This window comes from Gossypium hirsutum, chromosome A04 (assembly GCF_007990345.1).
Source record: "Gossypium hirsutum isolate 1008001.06 chromosome A04, Gossypium_hirsutum_v2.1, whole genome shotgun sequence".
Taxonomy (NCBI): Eukaryota; Viridiplantae; Streptophyta; class Magnoliopsida; order Malvales; family Malvaceae; genus Gossypium; species Gossypium hirsutum.
This window is the reverse complement of record NC_053427.1, coordinates 83,713,729-83,731,588: the sequence shown is the minus strand read 5'-3', so window position 1 is coordinate 83,731,588 and position 17,860 is coordinate 83,713,729. Positions and strand designations below refer to the sequence as shown.

General features: G+C 33.7%; 1 protein-coding gene across 2 annotated transcripts; it reads left to right on the top strand.

The window, feature by feature from the left end:
- Positions 1–11,106: 11,106 nt before the first annotated feature.
- LOC107949214 (uncharacterized) lies at positions 11,107–17,860 on the top strand. 2 transcript variants are annotated; one of them, XM_016883948.2, is made up of 10 exons: positions 11,107–11,444; positions 11,906–12,140; positions 12,258–12,341; positions 13,046–13,215; positions 13,890–14,029; positions 14,525–14,702; positions 14,811–15,387; positions 15,693–15,805; positions 16,182–16,425; positions 17,287–17,860. In XM_016883948.2, the coding sequence occupies exons 1-10, from the start codon at positions 11,278–11,280 to the stop codon at positions 17,512–17,514; spliced, it is 2,136 nt and encodes a 711-aa protein (XP_016739437.1). In that variant the 5' UTR covers positions 11,107–11,277; the 3' UTR covers positions 17,515–17,860. The 2 variants fall into 2 exon arrangements, with proteins under 2 accessions (XP_016739437.1, XP_016739438.1); XM_016883949.2 differs by having other exon boundaries at positions 17,237–17,860.

Genomic DNA, 17,860 nt, shown 5'->3' with positions numbered 1-17,860 from the left:
ATAGGGTACGGCATACAAACACATACACTTGTAAACGTATTTAACCGAGTTATAAAATTTCATCAAAATTAAAACTTTCAAAATAATTAACATGTTTCTATAACTTTTCACAATATATCCTCAAAATATTATAATCATAATAATTAGGGCCTGCGAGACCCGATACATACTCATGCAATTTAATGCTTCATTTCCATTTCATTCAATTCGCAATTTCTCATGCTCATAATTTAAATCATATCACTAGCAATTTCCATTTAATTCACGTACAATTCAATGACATCAAATTCAAAACTAATACGTATTTACCATTTAACTCAATGTTTATTGATTATACAATTCAATAACACATTTATGAAATTCTCAATTTAGCAATGAAAATATCACTTTAGTTTGAATAACAACATCGTCCTGATATAAATACACTACCACTTATCCATTTACTTTAATTCTTTTGGGCCCATTTGTCACTTACCATCCTTAATCAAATTAGGGAACGGTCACGGAAAATTGAGTACTTCACTTTCACTTTGCCATAGTATAACTATGGTCTTACGTATAATCACTTATCACTTGTCCCTGATCAGATAAGTGTAGCCACCTATCACTTTGTTTCTTAATCAGATAAGTGTAGCCACTTATCACTTTGTTTCTTGATCAGATAAGTGTAGCCACTTATCACTTTGTCTCTTGATCAGATAAGTGTAGCTAAAGCTATCACTTATCACTTTTCACTTGTCACTTGATCAGATAAGTGTAGCCGAAGCTATCACTTGTCACTTTGTCACTTGATCAGATAAGTATAGCCGAAGCTATTACTTATCACTTTCCACTTGTCACTTGATCAGATAAGTGTAGCTAAAGCTACCACTTATCACTTTGTCACTTGATCAGAAGTACTCAAATCCGGCGTTCCGCTCAATTTGATCATTTATTCATATATCAGGCTTACCAACATGTGTTAATTCATAAACCATTCATGGTATTATTTCATGCCAAATCATATACTGAATATACCATACACACATACTATGAAACTTTATTTTCACACATGAGCTTAAACCATGACCAATAATGCACAAAAATAAGCATCATTCATATTTCATCGTTTATGAGTTATAATCAAACATATGACCATTTATACACGAATCATTCATATATTTCCCAATTTTCCTCCTCCTCCTCTCCATTCCACATCCTTAATGTGTATAACACACTTAAACAACATTAACCATAATTTCAATATTCACTAACATGTATATTCAAAGCTATTTATCCGAGTCAGAGTCACTAAATTATTTTTATCCGGAGCTACAGAGCTCCAAATTAAGATCCGTTAATTTTCCCTGAAACTAGACTCACATATCTTCATACCATAAAATTTTCATAATTTTGGTTCAGCCAAATAGTACAGTTTATTCTTTAAAGTTTCCCCTGTTTCGCTGTCTGATAGTTCCGACCACTCTTCACTAAAAATTAATTATCTCATTGTACAGAATTCGGATGATGTTTTAGCTTGTTTCTTCTAAAAATAGACTCATTAAGGATTCTAACCATATAAACTATAACTCATAATCATTTTTTTACAATTTTTAATGATTTTCCAAAGTCAGAACAGGGGAACCCGAATTCATTCTGACCTTGTCTCACAAAATCTATTATATCTCATGATTTACAATTCCATTGCTCACATCATTTCTTTTATAAGAAACTAGACTCAATAAGCTTTAGTTTCATATTTTATTCATCCTCTAATTCAATCTCTACAATTTTGGTGATTTTTCAAAGTTACACTACTGCTGCTGTCCAAAACTGCTTTAGTGCAAAATGTTGATTTCCATTTTGCCCCAAATTTCACAGTTTATACAATTCGGTCCTTTCTCAATTAACCCCTCAATTAATCTAATTTTCTCAATTAGTACTTTACTAGACATTATAAGTTGTTACACAACTATTGAAATTCAGAATTTCCACATATAACTCTATCTTCAAACTCTTTTACTATTAGGTCCCAAACATTCACTTTCTATTCAATTCTTTCAATAAAATCAGCATATGAACAATTTAAAGCTCTAATTTCATGCTAAATCATCATATACTTCCAGCACATATTCATATCAACTTTCAACTTCTTTCATAAAATCAAACACTAATGGATTTAACAAGTGGGCCTAGTTGTAAAAGTCATAAAAATACAAAAATTTCAAGAAATAGTCAAGAATTGAACTTACTTGTAATAAAAATATGAAGAACCAGCTTGAAGAAGCCCTTCCATGGTGTTTTAGCTGATGAGAATTCAGAAAAATGAAGAGAAATCTAGATAATTCCACTTGGGTCCTAACTTTATTAAGCAAATTTTGCAATTTTCCAATTTTGCCCTTAATTCTCCTTACTTTCTTGCTGATTTCATGCCTCTGCCGTCCAGCCCAAATAGACCTTGGGTCTATTTGCCTTTTAAGCCCTCTTCCTTTTATCATTTAAGCTATTTATCATTTCCCAAAATTTTGCATTTGTTACAATTTAGTCCTTTTTGTTCAATTAATTATCGGAACTTTAAAATTTCTTAACGAAACTTTAATACTAACTTTTTAACACTCCATAAATATTTATAAAAATATTTATGGCTCAGTTTAAAATCCCCGAGTTCTTGATACCTCATTTCGATTCTAATTATTTTAATATTTATTTCTAGTGCACTATTCACTATTTCAAAAATTTTCCTAACTTCATATTTAACTTATACTTACTAAATTAATAATATTTTCTACCCATTTGTCAAATTTAGTGATCTCGAATCACTGTTCCGACACCTCTGAAAATTCAAGCCATTACATTTTTTTTTTCGTCGGATTTGTGGTCCCGAAACCACTGTTCCGACTAAGCCTAAAATAGGGCTATTACATACACAAATTTCCTAGCCACATTGCCTTGTTTCTTCACTTGCTCTAAAAACTCTGATATGCTCGATCTTTGGCTCGGAGGGAATTGGCAACTGAGAACTTCGGCTTCATCTGATAATTGAACAACTTGCATAGCCGCTTTACGAATTTCATTGATCAAGAAGTCAAGTTGCATTTCTTTTCTTTGAGAGTTCCTTCATACGCGTGAATGTCCCTATCGTACTGCTCACTCTTTTCTTCTAGAGCCTTCAAGAGGTTATCTAATTGTTGTTGACGAGATTGCAACATATTTTCTAGATCTCGTGTTTTCCTTTTTAATTCTTGATGTTCAGACTAACTATTCGCCAATTTTGCAGTCACTATTTCATACTTGGCGTTCTTCCTTCTTAACTCTATCACAGCGCGCGCAGCCTTTTCCTCCTCTTTCTTTGCTTTTCCCTTCCAAAACTCCATTCCTCCCTTGATATTGCTAATTTCTTCCTTTCATTCTGCTGTCGACTTGCCCAACCCGCTATTCTTTATAGTGTTTCTTAATTTCTTGTTTTCCAAATGAAGGTCCCTTAAGTCGTTTCTCACAATCTCGGCTTCTCTTTGTACTTTTTCAGTCCTGGACCTTTCAACCTGAACTTCAATCTTCAATTGATAGTTTTCTTCTTGAAGGGCACTAAGGTCCCGAGACATCTTGGCCTTTTCTCGTTCGAATTCTTGTCTTGCCATTTCTAGCTCAGACGGCGTTTCCTCCGAGAAAGGATTCTGGATGGTGTAGTTTGTTGATGAGATTTGCTGACTATTTACCCGTTGTTTCCTCCATATGTCGTAATATTGGGTAAGGGTATCAACATACAAAGCTAAATCCATGAAATGAATTTCCTTCCAATACTTTGCAGTGTCTCGGACTCTCTTCATATATCCTTCACCCGCGAAAGCGAACTCGAACTGTGCTAATCCTCCAGTTGCGGGGAGGAATTGTCGCGAAGAAAATTGCCTTTGGACTAATAGCGGAGCATATCCAACTCCTCCCCATAACCCGAGTAAAGGTACCCAATCTTGGCTTCCACATTTGTATAGCAGAACTGAATGACGGATCCAGGGTGCTCTCCATGTTATATTCTCGGCGCGAAGATTCTGAAAAACTGATACCCAATGTTGCTCGGTGACTTCCTTCGGCCATTCTTTATTGAGGTAAGCTTCTAGCGGGGAGAATGTTTTAGAAAACATATGGAACAGAGTGCGCTCTACCTTCCAGAAGTGACTCAAAATCCAAACATTGAGCAGCTGCGCGCATCCGATAAATCATCCCTCCCCTTTTCTTCGACAACTACTCAGGGACCTGAAGGTCTCGGCTAGGATGGTCGAGACAGGGTTGATTCCTTGTTTTAACCTTTCGAAGAAATCAACTACTGCAACTTCGAGATGTCCGAGAACTTTTGGGAAAATGACTAAACCGTAAATGGCCAAAGCGAATAGATTTACCCTTTTCAGCATGTTGGGATGGTTCAGAGCCAAATCTCGTAGGGAGGACCATGGAATGCAAATGGTTTCATTCTTCTTCTTTATCTGTTTTTTGGCCCATGCATCAGTCGTGTCTGTCAGTCTCACTAACTTTTTCTTGAAGGTCATCGGCTTAGGCTCCTTCACATATATTTTGCCGAATTGTACATTGTCGATGCGGAGTAAAGCAGCATACTCTTCTATGGTTGGAGTCATGTCTTCTTGATTGAAGGTGAAACACTGATAAGCTGGGTCCCAGAACCGAACCATGGCTTGAATCAACTGTTCGTCTACACGGATGGTGATCAGGTGAGCTATATCTCCATACCTCTCAGTGAAAATGTCTCTAGTGTCTGAATCCCACTGATTCCAAATTCGAACCAAATCCTCAAAGTTATTTTGGCGAACATTTACAGTTATATGTTCGGGCAAATTAGCGACACACCCTTCCACTAGACTATCCCTCTTTTCTCTCTGAATTTTTAGAGACCAGTCCGAACCACGGCATTCTTCTCGGTTATTTGTGTAATTGACTCCTCCATCAGAAACCCGTTTTTTTGGCAACCAACTTTTAATCAACACCTTCCTAATATGATGCCTATGATGCATGATGAAAATAAAAGTAAAAACAAACAAACTTGGTTAGTAAACACAACAAATATAATTTGAAAAACAAATTAAACTACCCAATCCAATTATTTTGCATAAACAGTGTAAATGAAAGGCAAAAGGCATTTTCCCCGTGTACTTATTTTGATGACTATAAGCGGACAGAGGTTCGGCATGGCTCTAATTGGATAGCTCGTATGGTTCACTATATGCGGTTTTGGTTCTAGGTGGGTACTCGAATCGTCTGCATTGTCATCTACTAAGATTAGTACAGAGCCTCGGTCATGGCCCATCATAGGCTTACGAGATCAATTCGAGGGATTACATTTACTTATGCCTATGCGGAGGGACAAGTTAACTCGCGAAAGCATAAGTCATATGTAACCCGAAAGTATTCACTAGCCTGTGCGGAGGAACGAGTTAACTCACGAAGGCGTAGCGTTTACTTTCTCTTAACAGGGACGGAGCCCGGGTATAGAGCTCATGTTATGCAACATAAATGCACGTACACGGTGTGTGGGGAGAAACTTGTAAAACTTTACGTTTTATTTAGAAAAACTAAACCAAAACTAAAACCGTAAAAATTTAAAGCTGAAAAACAACCTGATAAAACAAGTTAGAATATATACAACACGATGCAAATGCATGATTTTTTTTGAAAACAAAAAATTTAAGGATCACGACTAAATGTTAATTTGAACAAGAAATTTTGAAAATTTTGACAACACGCGTTTAACATTAGACTCGACTCTCGAAAAAAGGTCCCCAGTGGAGTCGCCAGCTTTAGCGACCTAAAAATTGGGCACGGGCGCTAGTCGAAGTAATTATTGAAAATTTGAAAACTGAATCTCGATTTTATTTGAAAAAGGAGTCGCCACCGATCTTTTTTTTCTAGGTGTGATCGGACACCTAATAAATTCTTTTTTAGAAGAAAATTTTATTTTTAAATTTTCTAAAAAAGAGGTAATTTTATGTCTACGTAAAAATCCAGAGAAAATTCGAGTTCGGGAGTCGGTTACGCGCGAGGAAGGTATTAGCACCCTCGCGACGCCCAAAATTGGTATCTTGTTAAACGCGTGTTATCTTAATTTTCAAAAATACGAGTTCAATTTAATATTTAATCGTGATCCGATTGAAACACGAGAATTTCTTGTTTTGAAAACACGAGAATTTTAAGACATAATATTTTTTTAAAACCAAAATTTATGAAACACGAGATTTTTTTTTGAAAACACGAAAATTTTCAAAACACCGAAATTTTTGAAACAAGAGGATTTTTGAAATACGAAAAATTTGAAAACACGAAAATTTTTGAAACACGGAAATTTTTGAAAACGAAAATTTTTGAAACACAAAAATTTTTAGAAGACACTAAAATGGATTTTTTTTTGAAAACACTGGATTTTTTACACAAAATTTTTGATTTTTTATTAAACACGTATCGTATTTAACACGAATCGGTGATATTCACTCAACATAGCAATGAAATCAACGAATTAGTGTCAAATCGATTCATTGTCTTATTTTAAAAACACGAATATATTTTTTTTGAAACACGAGAAAATTTTTGAAGGCACGAAAATTTTGAAAAATAGAATTTTTTTTTGTAAATATGAGACTTTTTTTTAATATTTTTATTTTAAAAAGGGCGTATCGATTTTAACGCGAACCGGTGATATTCACCTAACGTAGCGATGAAATCAACGATTTTATGTTAAATCGATTCGTTGCCTTATTTATTAAAATTATCTAAAATAAAATAAAATTAAAATTGAATTAAAATATAAATACCAAAATATAAAATATAAAGATGCATAAAATGTTAATAATATTATAAGGAAACAACATAAAAATACGATGGTTAAATTTAAAATAAAATAAACGAAATTACCGAAAAACTCCCGAAACACGAGCTTCGTCGAACGGGTTACACGAATTGAAACTCTTTTTTTCTTTTTTTCTTCCTTTTTCCTTTTTTCCTTTTTTATCTTTTCTTTTTTTCTTCTTTCTTTTTTTCTTTTTTCTTTCTCTCTTTTTTCCTGGCCTGCTTCAGATTGGGCTGGGACTGCTGGGCCTGCTGGGATTGGGCCGCGCGGGCTGCTGATGCTGGTGGGCTGCTGTGGCCTGCTTCTTTTTTCTGGGCTATTTTTTCTTTTTTTTGGGCCTTTTCTTTTTGGGCTGCTTTTTTTTGCTTTGGTTTTTTTTGGGCTGATTTGTTTTTTTTGTGTTGTTTTTTTTAATTAATTTTTTTTGGGCTGTTGGGTTTGGGTTTGGGTTGCTGCTGGGTCTTCTTGGGTCACGGGTCGGGTCGGGTCAGTTTGACCCGATTGTTAAATTTTTTTCTTTTTTTTCTTTCTTCTTCTTTCTTCTTTCTTCTTCTTCTTCTTCTTCTTCTTCTTCTTCTCCTCCTACACGAACCCTAGCCGCCGCCATCGCTTGCGCCGCCGCTACCTCCTCCGACGCCGGTACTCTTTCTTTTCTTCTCCTCTTTCTCTTTTCTTCTCTTTTCTTCTTTTTTCCTTCGAAAAAATCTCTCTTTTTGCAAGTTTTTTGATTTTTTCGTGGGTGTCGGGGTTTGATTTTGGGGTTTTAAATCCATTTTATAGTTGATATTTGCTTCCTTTTTGCAGGTGGTAGGTGAAGAAGGAGCAGCCACCCATGTTTGTGGCCTGAAAATTTGGGAAGTACGTAACCTATCTGAAGGACCAAATCACAAATACAGCAAAACTTCTGGGGCTAAATGTAATTTTTAGAAAATTTAGGATTAAAATGAAATTTAATGAATGTTTAGGGGTCTAAGTGAAATTTAAAGAAAGTTTAAGGGTCAAAATGAAATTTAGGAAAAGTTTAGGGGTCAAAATGCAATTTTTATTTTTAAATTTTTTTTTTTTGAAATTTTGAAAACTAAACACAAATTCTAGTCGGACAAAAATTTAGTGCTTACAGCCTTTATTAAAATATATATTAATATAAAATATAGATAAACTTTTTATCAGCGCGTATTATAATTTTTTTTATAAATTTTAAAATATAAATAACTTAGTATATATTTTCAGTATTTATAATAATATTATATTATTCATTATATATATATTTTAAAAATTAAGGGTACCAGTCTTAAAATGGAAAATTTCACATTTGGTCATTTTATAATTTTAAAAATTTTAAAATAGTATATAAAAAATTATACTTCAGTCCTTAAGAATTAAAAAAAATAATTTAATCTTTTAAAAATTATAAAGATATAAATTATTAAAATAATAAAATTTCATTTTTACTACCATAAAAATATATAACTTTATTTCGGTGCCCTCAAAAAATTATCTAACTCCGCCTTTGAGCACAGTCATAAATATAATTACATACAATAATCAAAACAAGATGTAAAATTTTTTAAAAAATCTATTATCCAAGTTACGTGCACATTTCATAATTTTACTCTAATTTTTCTAAATATTGGATGTTCAAATTTGTCCATAGATGGACTGGTTTCTTGGGTGAAATAAATCCAACCTTCAATTCAAATTAAATAATTAAAAATTATTTAAATTTAATTATAAAAATATATTAATATTAATATAAAATATATTTTTTGATTTTTAAAAAATTTGGACCACAATTTCACCTAACCACTAATGGGAGACACAAATTCGAACCTTGGCAACGAGAGATAGTCATAATCTCGAATATAGACTATAAAATGGATATAAATGATACAAAAAAGAACAGTTTGACTAGAAGGTGAATCATATTGGAAAAGTGTCTAATCGGGAAAAAAAAACTCCTTAACCATGAATACAAGCCACATCTTGAGTTCTTCTCCATCAAAAGGCGTCAACCACCAAAAATGGATTAGGCTAATTGGTGCATTGTGCTCACTAATGATTAACTTGTCCATTTCGAAAATCCATAAAAACCGCAACTATATTAAATACATCAAATTAGACATAGTCAAAAGCTAATTAGCTAAGACTTGAGAAACCAAGTCACAAAGAACTCAAGCAAATCGAATCTCAATGGATCTAAGAAAAATGAATCATTACCAACTCGGAAAACCTCTATCAATGGAGGAGACAAAGGTTATACAAAAGGCCATAGTTATTATTTCAAAAATGAAATTTGGTGGAAAACAAGTGGTGATTGGCAAGGATTGGCGGAGGAGGGTAAGTGGAGAAGGAAAAATAAAATGAAAGAAAGCGAACAAAAATAGAGGATGACAAAAAAGAAAGCAAAATGATCATTATCGATAATGGTCGAAGACGACAACATTGTCGAAGACCTCACTGATAGCAACCAAAAGTAGCAACAAATGGAAGAAAGAAAGAAGAAAAAAAAGAAATTGAGGGAAAGGGAGAGGGAGAGGGCAAAGAGAGGAGGAGAAAGGTTGTGGCCGATGATTGGCTAATCGGGGTGGAAAAAGAGGTTAGCATATCTAAGAGGTTAAGGATTTTGAAAGAAAAATGAAGGCTTAAGGGTGTAAAAAGCTATTAAACTTTTTCAAAAAAAAGCAATTAAGCCCTTTTTTTTTCACTCAATTGGGTACTTGAACTGCCAAAATGTATAAAAAAAGATCTTCAAACTTAAAAAAAAAAAGAAGTTAAAGTCCATGCTTTTTTTCATTCAATTAGATACTTGAATTGTCAAAATGCATCAAAAAGGCTAGAAGCGGATCCAGGGGGCTAGCAAGGCTCCTAACTCCCTTAAAATGTAATTTTTTTCATTTAGACCCTTTATAATTTACAAAATTTTAAATTAGTAATGGTAAAATTGCACTTTGGCCATCAAAAAAAAAATAAAATTTTGATTTGATCCTCTAAAAAATTTAAAGATATAAGTTATTAAAATGGAGAAATTACATACTATCATAAAAATATACAATTTATTTTGGTCGCCCCAAAGTTTTTTTTTACTTCGCCTCTGCCCCCTAAGCATATGTCTAGATAAGCCACTGAAAAAGGCTATTTGACCGTTAACTTTAACGGATAATTAACGGTTGACCGTTAAAGTTAATTACCCCTAATTTTTTTCAATTAAAGCCATCACGTGTCACAACCATGATGTAACATATGACAAAAAAATGAAAATAAACAAAAAATTAATAAAAATTATTAATTTTCAATAAAAAATATAAAAAAAATTAAAATTTACTAAGAATTAGAAAAAAATATAAAATATATAGAAATACAGAAAAAATATAAAATTTTATAAAGTCATAATAAAATTATAAAAAAAATATAAAATTCGTAAAATAATTATAAAAATTATTGTACCAAAAACAATATTTTATAACTTTAACTTTAACTTTAATTACTTTTTTTTTTTTAAGTTTGAAGACTTTTTAATGTATTTTGCCAGGGGCCTAATTGTTCTTTTTTTGAAAAAAATTGAAGACTTTTTACACCTTTAAGCCAAAAAATGAAAGTTTTTATCCAAGGTTGTTTGATTATTCATTATTCAACACTCTACTTAGATGTTGGGTGAATTGCAAAATTTCTGAATATAAAAAAAAGTAGAGAATAAAAGTGGATGATAGAGTAAAAAGAGAGTGTATTTTATTGATCAATCAAACTACTTTTAATGACTATTAAAATTTAAAATATATCAAAACTTATCTTGATCTTAATTGACATCTATTTAATAAGATATTCATAATAATTTAAATATATAACTATAGTCGAACAGATTCAAGTTTAAATTTTAGAAATAATATAAGTATATATAATATAATCATGAACTCTAAAAGAATTAATTATTATGAAAGGCTAAACAGGCACGTACCCAAAACTAATATTGGATTTTATACCCAAACCTATCTCAATTGGGCAGAGATTCGATCGATAACATTTTATTAACTCATTAATTTTCCGTTTATCAGTTTAAATTTTAAAAATAATATAATTGTATATAATAATTATGACTTCTGAAAGGATTAATTATTATGAAGGGATAAATGAGTATGTACTCAACACTGATATTGGATTTTATAACCCAAACTGATCTCGGTTGGGCAAAGAATTAAATCGATAACATCTTATTAGGTCAATAATTTTCCATTTTCGTGTTTAAAGTGTATAAAGTGGGAAAAATGATTTTGAAGGGGCGAAACTGCAAAAACAGAAGAAGTTAAAATTAACTAACTGCCACGAGAGGAAGGGAAGTGAAAAAAAGTTCTGAAAAGAAAATTCTCCCTCCATCTATCAAAACTTTAATTTTGTGAAATTCCCAATGTAATAATCAGGTAGGGTTTCCAAATTGACGAGAAATCAAAAAAAAAAAAATGGAGGGAGTTTGGGAAAATTTCATGAGAAACAATCAGGATACGTTCAAATCCCTTTTCCAGCGCAAGAAAAGTTCATCCAATGATGAAGATTCCCAAGTAATCTCTCCGAGGCCCATCCCTCAGCTCTCTGCTCTCGCCAATTCCGTCGTCTTTCGCTGTTCCAAGTACTCTCCCTCTCTTTCTCTCTCTATATGTATACATTTCACCGCACATTGTTCGTTTCTGTTGTATTCCCATATTGTAATTCGTAGTCAGATCAAAATGTCAATTAGGGCTTCTTAAATCAATTAATACTTATTAGAGTACGGTGTTGATAATGCGAAGATATTGTTCTCTTTGGTGCCGTGAGCAGTTCACCCAGTTCACGTAGTACTATACTTGCCCACATGACCTAAGCTCTTTAGCGTCACGGTTTCACCTGTTAAGGCATTGAGAGGCACCCTAGGCTCTTTTCAGTGCCGGGGACAAAAGCTTGAGAGTTGCTCACAGCATTCAAAAAGGAGAATACCTTCGTGTTATCAATATTGATTAAAATGTTAGTCAGATCAATGCATTTTGTGCTTCAACAATAATTAGTCCAATTTTATAATAATCTGAATGTGCTTTTGTTTACTTCTTGTTGCAGGATTCTTAAAGTTCCTACTGAAGAATTACAACATCGTTTCGATATAGAGCTTCCAGAAAGTGTTAAACAGCTTTTCACATATGCTAGGAACTTTTTAGAGTTTTGCTCCTACCAAGCATTGTATAAAGTGAGTAGGAGTCCAGATTATTTGAGTGACCCGAATTTCCGTCGATTAACCTACGAGATGATGCTTGCATGGGAGGCCCCCTGTGTTGAGTGTGAACGTGGAACCAAAGTAAGAGATGCGTTGGAGTTGTTTGCCAAACATGTTCTTCCCCATATGTTGATTAAAAACTTTGTGGATGATTTTTTTGGGGTTGACAATGGTCTCTGAAATTCTCATATCTTGTAGGAAACTTCATCCAACAATGAGGAGGTCGAGGATGACAAAGATGGGTCACTGTTTTATTCAAGTCCCATCAGTATGGCTGTTCAGGTTTGTTCTATTTTTGCTAGTTTCATAAATTTCATTTGCATAAAGATGTTGTATGCTTGTCCTGTTTGCTCTATGTTATTGGCATTCTTCCATGGCTTGATAATTCCTCAGCCTTTTAGTTACCTGGGACTTGCTTTAAATGACCAACTATATGAGCTGTAGTTTTAAGTCAAGGGGTCAACTATGCTACTTTCATTAAATTTCATGTTATACCATGGCTTTATTTTTGTATTTCTATTTTATCTAATTCTGGCATTTTATGTATTTATGATATTAAATGTTTTTATGATGCCTTTGATATGTTAAATATTTGAAAAAGGAAATTTAAGAAAGTACAAAAGAAGAACTAAAGGTAAAGAGTTTACATGTAAACAAACCAAAAAGTAGGAGAACAAAATTGAAGGCAACCATTTAAGAAGATAAAGGATAAAAGACCTATTAAAGATGAAGATAATTAAGTGAAGAGGAACTTACTAATTAAATTCAGTAGAAATTTCAAACGAATAGGATTAATATAGAATTTGGGAAATCTAAAAGGTTTAAAAGGTACAGAATTTATAAGAACAAAGGGGAAGGGGTGGGTGGGAAGTAATAATATTAGAAAGGCTTATTAAATTTGTTGGCTTATGAAATGAATTTTGGGGGAGCCTAAGCCAGGGGAGGGGGTGATTATATTCAAAATTCATTATTTACTTTTCTATCAGGTTGATGACAAGAAAACTGTTGGGCGAGAGGCTTTTGAACGAATAGCTCCTGTGTGTGCTGTTGTTGCAGATATAATAACAGTTCACAATCTTTTTGATGCATTGACAAGCTCTACAGGCCCCCGACTTCACTTTATTATATATGACAAATACCTCCGAAGCCTTGACAAGTATGGATCCATTATTGTTTTCTATCAATTTTGTGAACTCTAATGCCTTCTATTATTTAACTGTTGTGTCAAGTCACTTGAAGTAAACAAAAGGGGGAATGTTGGGGTTCAGACCAGGGGTGAAGATGGGGGGCAGGCAGTGCCCTTGGCCCCCACAAATATGGTAAATTGACTATGTAGTCCCTGCAAAGTTTATGAAACCACAAGTTAATTGTAAAATTGCGCTCCCCCCCACCCAAAAAAAAAAAATATTTATTATTCATTTTTGCCCCCCCTAAAGCAATTTCTGGCTTCAGCTCTGGTTAAAACTCATAGATACTTGTCTTTTAACTCTTCTTTAACCTTTACTATTTGTTTTAAATATTTTAAACTTCTAACAAATGGATCATGAAAGATATATGATCAGTGTTCCAAACTTTCTTGAATCAAGCTGTAGAAAACATTTAATGACTTAGTCTCAGTTGTTATCAATTCTAAGGATTTTTGTGTTTGACTTAACGGCATAAGGATTTTTGGGTTCGAATTTACAACATATGTGATGAGATTGAATAAAATACGAAACATTTCTACTTATATCTTCTTTAGTATTGTGAATTTTTTTCTTTTGGCTATTCTGACATTTGAGTTTAAACGATTGAGATAGTTATTGATCTTGGATCTTTACCCATCCTTAGGGTTATTAAGGCTGCGAAAAACACATTGGGACCCTCGCTTACCAATCTTCCACTTTCTGATGTGGAGATAATTATAGATATTGAAGGTGCTGTTCCAACTCAACCCGTTCTGCAACATGTTGGAATCTCAGCATGGCCAGGTATGTCAATGTTGTGAAAATTGATCATTATGGAAGTTAACCTTTAAAAGTAAACTTTCAGTGTTCTCAATTTTTTAAGAACATTAACTAATTTCCTCTACAGGTGGTGCTTGTATGAGATCAAGGTAGGCCATATCATACATGTATTCATAGAATAATGTTATCTTCATCTAAATGTATCAAATGGTACTGATTTTTATCAATTAATGACTTCCTTGTCTAATATATGGATCCATCAAGTAGTACTAATATTTGTGCTGATGAATAATTGTTAATGTAAAATATTTTAAACTTTTACATGCATCCTTAATATGAAATCCATGTGTAGTAAAGAACTAATCTATAGAAATTGGTTATGCAACGGAAATAATTTATAGACCAAGAGATCTTGTCAGTTTTCTTGATGCCATTGATTCATATACTTCAATAGAGAGGCTTTGGGTTATTTATGCATTATCTTTCGGTTGTTTATCTGTTGAGTTTCTATTTATGCAGGACGGCTCACTCTAACCAACTATGCTCTGTACTTTGAGGCTTTGGGTGTTGGTGTATATGACAAAGCCGTGAGATATGATCTGGCAACGGACCTGAAGCAGGTCATAAAACCTGAATTAACTGGGCCACTTGGTGCTCGTCTCTTTGATAAAGCCGTTATGTACAAATCAACAACCGTGTAAGTTGTCTGTCAGCACAATAACCTGGAATTATATTGCTTCATGTCTTCTTTAAAAGAAAGTAGAATTTCTGATATTTATTTGGAACTTTTAAAATCTATTTACAGTACAGAGCCTGTTTATTTTGAGTTTCCTGAATTTAAAGGCAATTTTCGGCGGAACTTTTGGTTGGATATATCTCTGGAGATCCTGTATTCACACAGGTTTGCTAGAAAAAACCACTTCAAAGAGACTCAGCAGTCGGAAGTACTAGCAAGGGCTATACTGGGTATATATCGTTATCGTGCTCTGAGAGAAGCATTTCAGTTCTTCTCATCCCAGTATAAAACTTTACTTAGTTTTAACCTAGCTGAGAGCCTTCCTGGTGGTGATGTGATTTTGGAAACTCTTGCTAGTCGTTTGGCACTTTTAAATGTTGATAATTCTCCTAACACTGTGAAACACCCACCGACTGCATCTCCTTTTTCACTCCTGGCGCTCAGTCAACTTGGATTCATCCCACAGAAGAATGCAATTCTGGATGGAGAAGCATTAATAGTTGGAGATTTCTGTGTTGGGGAAACTAATCCCTTAGAGACAGCAGTGAAGCAATCTATATCTGACACAGGTAGGGCTGAAGCTGCACAGGCAACTGTGAACCAAGTGAAAGTAGAAGGGATTGAAACAAATTTAGCCGTAATGAAGGTTTGTTATTGCAATCTCCCATCTATTATATTTGGTTTCAGGCCAAAAAAACTGTCATATGCTATTTTAATCAAGTCATTAATTTGTTAGGCAGAACTTGTCATCAGAAACATTAATTCATTTTGATGTCCATGTTGATCTAGGGAAAGTTTTGTTTGTTCATGCTTCTAGGAAACAACATGAGTGTTCAATTGATTACTGGATGGCTACCAAGCCTTTTGTTGTACCACACCAACCGAGCATCAGAATCTTTTTGAACATTTGAGAAGGTTGCTAAAAGTTGTGACTTCTTTTCTAATTTGTAGGAGCTGCTACTTCCTGTCATTCAGTTAGCCACTCTTCTTGAGCTTCTGTCTTCATGGAAAGCCCCTATTAAGTCAACTGTCTTTCTGATGTCGACCAGCTTTGCAATTATAAGGTAAAAATTGTCTTTGACTGGTCCTTTGCATACGTTGCTTAAGAACAATACATGATCTACTTCTGTATGTCCTGAAAGTTGAAACATGTTAAATGAAATTCTTTATGATATACGAATTGTGAACCTATGTGGGAAATATTTATATTAGTGGATCACTTAGCTGATCGTTTCCTGAATTTTCTGCATGCAACATTTCATGTTTCGTTTTTCCATTGAGGTAAGTTTCATGTCCTTGCCATGCTTCTTTGAAAATGCACCATAAACATCCATTTGTGTATGTTCACTTTGGTATAGGTGTTTTTATTTAAATTTCCACATTTTGTTATTGTATAGACAAACCAAATGATATAATGAATCCATTAATTATGATGTGCAGGGGGTGGATTGCATATATATTGGCACTTGTTTTTGTATTCTTCGCAATTGTCATGCTCTGGAATAGGTATTTTAACAAAGGGAAGCCCTTAGAAGCCTTCAGAATAATAGCTCCACCAAATCGAAATGCAGTTGAGCAGCTGTTGACATTACAAGAAGTCATCTCCCAATATGAAGCACTAATCCAAACTGCGAATGTTATTCTCCTCAAGATTAGGGCTATCTTATTTGCAGTCTTACCACAGGTGCATGTCCCAGCTATATTTGAATCACATAAAAGAAAAATGAAATATGCTAAATATGTATGTCCCATAATGTATAAGTAAAAGTGTGGAAGGTAGCACTAGTCTTCCCCTCCCCCCATCACATTGAATTGAAAATGAGCAAAATGAAAACTTAAAATCTCATATCTGAGTCTTAACTTATATCTTCGTCTTGTACATTAACATGAATAAGTTTCTTGTTTTACCTGCATCACCTTGCCACTGCTAATTGAATCATTTGGTGGCTTTTTTTTTATGGGTTTGATCCTATAGAAGTGTTGTAAAGAAAGAGGACTAGGGTGGGACTTTTTTGGTTAGGCATTTTATTTTATTGTGCTGAACTTACCAGAAATAATGGCATTCTAGGGTTCTGAATATTTTTCATGAAAGTTTGGAATTTGAAAGTCCCGTAGCTAGTGAACTGTTAAGGTGTGGATAAGTCATGGCAAATAATTTATTCCAAAACATATGGAAAATGACTAGAATACTTCTCGAAGCAGGGCTAAGACGCTATGTTACTGAGGCTATGGGGTGAGTGTTAGATACCTTTATGTGTAACACAATCAAAATTGTTGTCTAAACTTTTCCATATATCGGAGTATCATAACCCCATAGTCCAAATCTATGTCGGACATGAATACTTAAAACAAAATGAAAAGCCAAAGTAACATAATTATCCAAGTCTTTCTTTTTCTTGAATTTTATTTTGCATGAATATTGTGGAATGTCAGTATATAGTTAATTGGTCCCGCAAACAGATTGAATGAATTTCTTAGTTAATTTTTAACTGCAGAATTTCTCCGAGTTCCTGACAATATTTTCTCTGCATTATCTGTCTGCCAGGCCACTGACGGGGTTGCTCTCTCACTGGTTTTCTTGGCTGTAGTGTTAGCTTTTGTGCCTTTGAGATTCTTGATATTGTTTGTATTCGTAGAAGCTTTTACGAGAGAACTGCCATATAGGAGAGACAGCAATGACCGGTGGCTGCGAAGGCTTAGAGAATGGTGGTTTAGGATACCAGCAGCACCAGTTCAGCTTGTTAGAGCCGATAAAAAGAAAAAGAAATTATGAAAAATGCTGTGAACAACACTCAGATTGCAAAATCGTTCAGGTCTTTCTCTTCTATATATATCTATATATTTCATTTCTGCTTATAATTGTTCTCCATTGATAGTCCACATAATGCATATGGTACCCATGGTGGATCTCCGCCACAAATCGACCCGCCCTAATCCTCTCTTTACTTATCTAGCATTGAACCTATGACAACTTGCATGTATCATACCTTTAGCTTAAGCCAGGAAATCATGGTCTTCAATGGAGTTTAAATGTAAACTAGCAAAGAGAAAATTAGTTGTTTTGTGACAAGAAGAATGAATTACTTGTCTATAAATAGAATTGCTGGTTATAACGCGTA

Bases quoted from the DNA above. Each gene is read 5' to 3' on its own strand.
- LOC107949214 (XM_016883948.2), top strand. From the start codon at position 11,278: ATGGAGGGAGTTTGGGAAAATTTCATGAGAAACAATCAGGATACGTTC. The intron at 14,030-14,524 runs GTATGTCAATGT...CTATTTATGCAG, and splicing joins TGGAATCTCAGCATGGCCAG to GACGGCTCACTCTAACCAAC. The intron at 15,388-15,692 runs GTTTGTTATTGC...TCTAATTTGTAG, and splicing joins CAAATTTAGCCGTAATGAAG to GAGCTGCTACTTCCTGTCAT.